The following is a 6,827-nucleotide window of genomic DNA, read 5'->3' as shown; positions in this document are numbered from 1 at the left end:
CCCTGCAGAGCACGGAGCCCATCTCCCCTGAGCTGTGCGGCGGCAGGGACCCCCTGGCCGATGGGGCAGATGGAGCTGCAGGGTTGGCCCAGACTGGCCCCGAACCTGGGGCACAGCTGCCATGCTGTGAGCAGGGGGACAGCCACCATAACAGCTCCTCGTGCAGGTGAGAGCAAAGGGAACGGTCCCAAATGCTGCTGATCTCCCCATTAATTTTGTGCTTTGTGGAAAGGCTGAATTTCCCATCTGCACTGGGAGGGAGCATGGCATGGGGGCAGCCCACCCCGGGGACGTCTTGCTGGAGTTCCTGGGCTTCCAGCAGCTCCTCTGGGCTAACGGGGCTGGGCCAGGCGCAGCTTTACCCCCATCAGGCTGGTGGGAGGGGGGTGGTACCATCTCTCCCCATGCCCACCGACCCCGCTGTCCCAGCCTGCAGGCCAGTGAGGTCCTGCTGGAAGCAGAGGCACCGCGGAGTGGTACCATGGTGCTGGATGGGGCCGAGGGCACCAGCACCCGCCTCGACTTTAAGGTATCCGGTTTCTTCCTCTTCGGCTCCCCGCTGGGGCTCGTGCTCGCGCTGCGCAAGACCGTCATGCCCGCTCTGGACGGTGAGGACCCCCTCCCTGTGGGGCTCGAGCCCATGTCCCCCAGCTCGTGCTCCCCCTGCAAGCCTGACCCCCCGCCGCAGGACTTCCCAAAGAGCCCTGCTTGGATATGAGCCCCTTGCATGCCAAGCCCTGGCTGCACGATGTCGGTGTTGGTTTGTGCCCCAGTGTCCCCGCTCTGTGCCAGCCCAGGTTGTCACTGGTGTCCTGAGTTTGCCTCCCCAGCCTTTCCTCTCACTGGGTTCTGCTTTCTTCCCGCCCTGGGTGTTGAGCTCCCGGCTGCGCTGCCCTGTGCCCTGTCCCTTGCCGGGCTCCTCACCACAGGGCAGCCCTGACCCCAACTCTCTGCCTCAGTGGCCCAGCTGCGTCCCGCCTGCGAGCAGATCTACAACCTCTTCCACGCCGCTGACCCCTGCGCCTCGCGCCTGGAGCCCCTCTTGGCCAAAGCCTTCCACGCCGTCCCGCCGCTCAGCGTGCCCCGCTACCAGAAGTACCCGCTGGGTGATGGCACATCTTCCCTGTTGGGTGAGCAACCCCTGCACTGGACTGGTCCTGGGCACCCCAGGATGCTCTGGGGGCTCTTGGATCACGCTGAGGTACCCAGAACACCCACAGCACTGCAGGTGCCCGGCTGGGGTAGGGGGAAAGTGATGTGCAAGCCCTGCCCACCCTTTGGGGCTCTGTTGGAGGTGGGGTCCCAGGGTGACCAGTGTCCCCAGGGACATCTGGGTGACCTCAGTCGTCTCTCTCCACAGCGGAGGCACTGCAGATGCACTCTGCCCTGTTCCTGCCTGAGGTGGACATGGCTGCCCCTCCTACCCCCACCGGTAGCTTTGGGGGCTTCTGGAGGGGCAGTGAGCCAGGGGAGCCCCCCACTCCCGCCAGCACCAGCGAAGTCGTCAAGAGTGAGTGCCATTCCCTGCCCATCACATCCTGTACTGGCACCTTGGGATGCACAATGTGAGTTCCAGTCCAGGAATGGATTCATTCCACTTCTCCTCCACAGTCCTGGAGCGCTGGTGGGGCCCGAAGCGCATCGACTACTCGCTGTACTGCCCCGATGCCCTGACTGCCTTCCCCACCATCACCCTGCCCCACCTCTTCCACGCCAGCTACTGGGAATCCTCCGACGTGGTGGCCTTCATCCTGCGCCAGGTACGGCGGGGCGGGCGGCATGGCTCGCCAGGGCTGGCGGAGGCTGAGCCGGAGCTGTGCCACTCGGCAGGTGATGGAGAAGGAGGGACCACAGCCAGCAGAGAGCGAGGAGAGCTCTATCTACAGCCCTGCTATTCCCCGGGAGAAGTGGCAGCGCAAGCGCACCCAAGTGAAGATTCGTGTATGTGTCCCATGGCCCACGGGGGCCATACCCGGGCTTCTGCCATCCCTGCATGTCCAGACAGACCCTCAGCCGTGGAGCTGGGAGGGTTTGCTCCTGTCTTCTGGGAGGATGCTGGGACGGTCCCACAGCCCGGCGGAGTCTGTGTGCCCCCTCGGGTGTCACCCATGGCCCCACTGCTGAGCACCTGTGTCCCTGCAGAACGTGACAGCCAACCACCGGGCCAGCGATGTGATCGTGTGCGAGGGCAAAGCGCAGGTCCTCAGTGGCCGCTTCATGTATGGACCCCTGGACGTGGTGACGCTGACAGGGGAGAAGGTACCGTGACCCCATAAGGATGGGACAGCATGGGGCTGCTGTCACCTGCAGCAGGGGAAGGGATGTGGTGAACAGGACCCCTAGGACCTTGTGGCATGGGCGGTGAAGGTTGTAAGGATTTGTAGGCTGGGGACATGGCAGGATCTGGAGGTTCAGTCCATGCTCAGTCCTTTTCCCTCTCCCAGGTGGACATCTACATCATGACACAGCCGCTGTCGGGGAAGTGGCTGTACTACGGCACCGAGGTGACGAGCGGCAGTGGGCGCCTGACCTTCACCATCCCTCCAGACAAGGCTCTGGCCATCGGCATCTACCCTGTGCGCATGGTGGTCAGGTGAGATGCGGGTGTGCGGTGCCGTCTCAGCTCCTCCTCCAGCTGTTTTGGCAGAGGCTCACCTGCCCCCTTGGCAGCAGAGCTGGTGCCAAGCCTCCCTGCTCTGCCATCCCAGGGGAGACCACAGCTATGCTGAGGCGTACCTGACAGTGGTGGCCCGGGGCACCGAGTCAGTCGTGTTCAGCATCGATGGCTCCTTCACTGCCAGCGTCTCCATCATGGGCAGCGACCCCAAAGTGAGGGCGGGGGCTGTCGATGTCGTACGGTAGGTGCCCTTCAAATAAGGGGGACAATATTTCCTCTCCTTTTACGGTGCAGTGACAACCCAGTGTGGGTAGCAGGGACATCAGAGCAGGCTGCATTCCCAGGGACAAGCTGGGGAATCTTTTGCCATCCCTTCACCCAGAGACTATTCACAGCTTCTCTGCACTGGTGCCTTCTCTTGGGAAAGGAGTCCACTCCTCATTTTGGTCCTGAACCCTGCTGTGATAGTCCACAGCTCTACTGTGCCTCCAGCCTTGCTAAAATCCCCAGGAGGAGGAAGGTTTTGGAGGCAGTGCCCATGCATGATGTTTTGGGAGATGCTTGGTGGCTTTCCGCCAGCAGGACTGTCCCCATACAGGCTCCTGGCACCAACAAGTGTCCCCTCCTAGGCACTGGCAGGACTCAGGCTACATGATCATCTATGTGACGGGGCGCCCTGACATGCAGAAGCATCGCGTGGTGGCCTGGCTCTCCCAGCACAACTTTCCCCACGGCGCCGTCTCCTTCTGTGACGGGCTCACTCACGACCCCCTGCGCCAGAAAGCCGCCTTCCTCCAGAGCCTGCGCACCGAGGTGGGGACAGGGGCACCAGCAGAGTGGGGATGTGGGGTTGGTGGCAGCGTGGGCTGTGCCATAGCCCGTGCCCCTCTCTGTTTTGGAGGTCGCTATGGAGGTACTTGGAGCTGAACCAGCTCCCAGGCCATGGGAGTTGCAACCATCCCTTGTAAAATGAGGGTGTCCCATTTCCTGGGGTTGGCTGTCCCTGTGGAAAGGGTCTCTCCTTGCCCTAACACTTCTGTCTGTGGGCAGGCAGAGATCACCATCGTCGCTGGCTACGGCTCCACCAAGGACGTCTCTGTCTACAGCTCACTGGGGCTGGCACCAGCACACATCTACATTGTGGGCCGGGCCGTCAAGAAGTTCCACAACCAGTGCCAGGTACGGTGGCAGGGCTGGGGATGGGCTGTGGCTGCGAGGGGACAATCGCTGACCCCACCAGGGCAGTGGGAGCGTGCGATGGCTGGTGTTGCCAGCTCAGGCTGTCTTTGTATCCTGCAGTTCTTGTCCGAGGGCTACGTGGCCCACCTGGCTCAGCTGGAGGCGGCGGCCCTGGCCCACTCTCCCAAGGGCCCTCCGCGGCCCGTGCTGGGCAAAGGCACCTATGGCTGCCCGGCACCTGTCGACTTCCTACGCAAGCAGAGCCAGCTCCTGCGCTCACGGGGCTCCAGCCAGGCGGAGCGGGATGGGGGGCCCCCGACAGCACCCTCTGGTCTGCCCCGGGCCAAGCCCCGCAGCGTCAGCCTCAAGCTGGAGGGTGAGGAGTGAGGGTGGCACGGCCACCGTGCCCCCTCTGTTGCAGCCTTCATTTCCCAACCAGGAGCCCCTGGGGCCGGAGCCTGCGATGGGCCCCAAGCAGACAGGAAGGAGATGAGGGCACTGGGTCCCCCGAGATCGAGGGTTCCCAGGAGATGGCACTTCCAGCCACCCCAGGGGCTGGAGTGATTCCCTTGGGGCTGAGCCATCCCGGACCCCCACTAATGCCCCTCAGCTCTGCCTCCAGCCTCCTACCCCATCCCTTCTGGTCCTTTGGAGCTGCAGAGCCGCTGCTGGGCAGCGTCTGGTGGGGTTTGCCCCACCGGGAGCCAGTGTACTGCCCTCTGGGGTCGTCTGTCCCTGGGCAGCGCTGGAAAGGGCATGGCTACATCCCAGGACAAGCGGTACCTCCCTGCTCCCCACTTATTTATTTCTGTTCGGTATCACCAGCTGCGGGGAATGGGAAAGGCCGGGATTGAAAAGCGATTCCTCTGTTCTCTTTGTTTCCTTGCGGCGTGAAATAAAGCGATGTAAAGATGAGGCGCTGGAGCTCGTGTGTCTGCTCTGTACCTGCCACCCATGTAAAATGGCACTGGGGCTTCCCCTCTCCAGCAAAGCCCCGGCCTCGAGGAGCCTTGGACCCTGTGACACTGTGTCACGCAGGGACGTCGTCTTGGGCCACAGCAATTGGGTCATGGAGCAATTTGGGACACATCATTGTGGAGAAAAGACAGCCTGGGCTGGCTCTGGGCGGCACCACTGCTCTTGGGTGTGCGTTGATGCCAACATGACACCGTGCATCGTGTGGTGGTTGAAACTTGCATGAGAGGACAGCCGGAGCGTTAGGGCAGGGATGGAGGGACCGTGGAGGCAGGAGGAGAAAAGCCAGCAAAGCAGGACCAGGGTGGCTCAGCTACCGTGCTGTCACCTTCGGGCTCAGCACAGGGTGAGGGATATGCAGTTTGGAGCACTTCTGCAGCAGAGGGGGTTGTGGGGAGGGCATCAGAGCTGCATTTACACTAAGCCTAGGTCATTTAGCAGCTTTAACACATAGATGACATGCAGCACTTACCACAGCAAGCAGGGGTTCAGTTTTGCAGCGAGTCTGTAAGGCCTTGTGGCCAGAGCTTGCCAAGCTCCTTCCCCCTGACCTGTTCCTGACTTGCCTGCAACTTTGTTTTACCTCCTTTACCTATAACAGCAATTTTGCTACGTGAACAGGTATCTGTGACGACCTTTACTTTTTGTTTATCTTGCCATAGCACAACCAAAGTTTTATATACAGAGCGGTAACACAGAGTTATTCTATATAAAATATTGACGACGCTGACATGGCGATGTCGTATAGAGGGAACAGAGTCTTGGGATGACAGCAGCAGCCTTGAGAAGTGATGATGCAGGATGAGGTGGGGAGTACAGGCGTGAAGGGGTGAGATACAGGGCTGAGGCTTGGCACCAGAGCCCTCGTGGCTGTAAACTGCTTGGCCAGCCCTGGGTGCGGTGGCTCAGCCCAACACAAAGTATAAAAACATCAAACAACAAATGTGAGAACTTGGCAGAGGGCAGTGCGCTTGAGCTCCTGTCACCCTGCGCGTCTCTTCCCAGCACGATGATGAGCATAGTCTGGAGCCTGGTAAGGAGCTTGATGCTTGGACTGCGCTTCAACCGTGTGCTGTGGTTGCTATATGCTGCTGAATACTGCTGAAGTGCACTGCTGTGTCACCGGGCTGCGGCGAGCTCCCGGGCCACTTCAAATAAGTAAAATCTGTATTAAACATTAATAAACATCCATGAACATTCCACATGTGGAATATCTAAAAGAACCTGTTCAGAGAGCCTTGGGCTCTCCGCTGTGGCCGTGGGCTCTACTGAGAGAAGATGCCCTTGAAGCGGATCTTGTCCTCGGCGTCCTTCTCGCGCAGGCGAGCTTCCAGGCTCCGCAGCTCCTTGGAGACGACGGGGCGCAGCGAGGGGTCGAGGGCCAGCACTTTGGCAAAGTCAGCCTGCGCCTCCGCCACGTTCCACACCGCTGCGTGGGCCTTCCCCCGCTTGAAGTAGGCCTTGACGTTGTCTGTGGGGAAGAGAGCTCCTGGGTTAGGGCAGCACAGGGAGGCCTCCCCAGCACCCGCTTGCCCTGTTGGCACCCACCACAGCCGACTGGGCTGGTCCGCAGCTCCTTACCCTCGTACTTGTTGAGAATGGAGGAGCAGTGATCCAGCACCTCGTAGTACTCCTCGCACTGCAACTTGCATTGGCAATAATTTAACAGCAAGGGTGTGATCTTCTGGTCAAGCTCGATCCAGTCCGGAGAGCCAGGCTGCTCCTGCAGGATGAGATGGAAGAGAATGAGGGGAAGCTCCCAAGCCCCGCACAGCAGGAGGGATGTGGGGAGGTCTGCATCCGGCCACGGAGCCCCACCTTCATCTGCAGGTTCTTGAGACAGGCGATGGCATCGTAGTATTTGGCAGCTGTTTCCCCTCCCCCTGCCGGTACAGCTCGTTGCCTTCCTTGTGGATCAGGGGTACGGCCTGCAGCTTCTCCTCATCCGTCATGGCCCATGGGTCCTGCTGGTAGGAGCCGGGTGCCTCCACCTGCCGGCACCCACCATGAGGGCAGAGCTGCAGCACCCTCCTGCCTGCAGCCTCCGCCTGGCGCT

The 6,827-nt window shown here is 61.0% G+C and overlaps 2 protein-coding genes across 2 annotated transcripts in view; one reads left to right on the top strand and one right to left on the bottom strand.

Annotated features, from left to right (window-relative positions):
- The window catches only part of PITPNM1 (phosphatidylinositol transfer protein, membrane-associated 1), a gene marked incomplete at its 5' end in the record, with an annotated part of 9,872 nt that extends 5,689 nt beyond the window's left edge, over positions 1 to 4,183 (top strand). The window contains 12 exon segments of the mRNA XM_010178747.1: positions 9 to 166; positions 430 to 608; positions 960 to 1,130; positions 1,361 to 1,510; positions 1,612 to 1,760; positions 1,831 to 1,941; positions 2,143 to 2,259; positions 2,445 to 2,593; positions 2,709 to 2,858; positions 3,247 to 3,430; positions 3,668 to 3,796; positions 3,917 to 4,183. Of these exon segments, the coding sequence (XP_010177049.1) occupies positions 9 to 166; positions 430 to 608; positions 960 to 1,130; positions 1,361 to 1,510; positions 1,612 to 1,760; positions 1,831 to 1,941; positions 2,143 to 2,259; positions 2,445 to 2,593; positions 2,709 to 2,858; positions 3,247 to 3,430; positions 3,668 to 3,796; positions 3,917 to 4,183 (1,914 nt within the window).
- Positions 4,184 to 6,036: 1,853 nt separating this feature from the next.
- LOC104536190 (AH receptor-interacting protein-like) lies at positions 6,037 to 6,762 on the bottom strand (the record flags this gene model as incomplete). Its single annotated transcript, XM_010178746.1, is given in 4 exon segments — positions 6,037 to 6,242; positions 6,353 to 6,494; positions 6,590 to 6,648; positions 6,651 to 6,762. Coding segments are annotated over 4 exon segments (519 nt in total), but the record flags the coding sequence as incomplete, so codon positions are not given.
- Positions 6,763 to 6,827: the final 65 nt, after the last annotated feature.

Source organism: Mesitornis unicolor, unplaced genomic scaffold (assembly GCF_000695765.1).
Source record: "Mesitornis unicolor isolate BGI_N332 unplaced genomic scaffold, ASM69576v1 scaffold28952, whole genome shotgun sequence".
Classification (NCBI taxonomy): domain Eukaryota; kingdom Metazoa; phylum Chordata; class Aves; order Mesitornithiformes; family Mesitornithidae; genus Mesitornis; species Mesitornis unicolor.
This window is presented reverse-complemented; position numbering and strand designations above follow the sequence as displayed.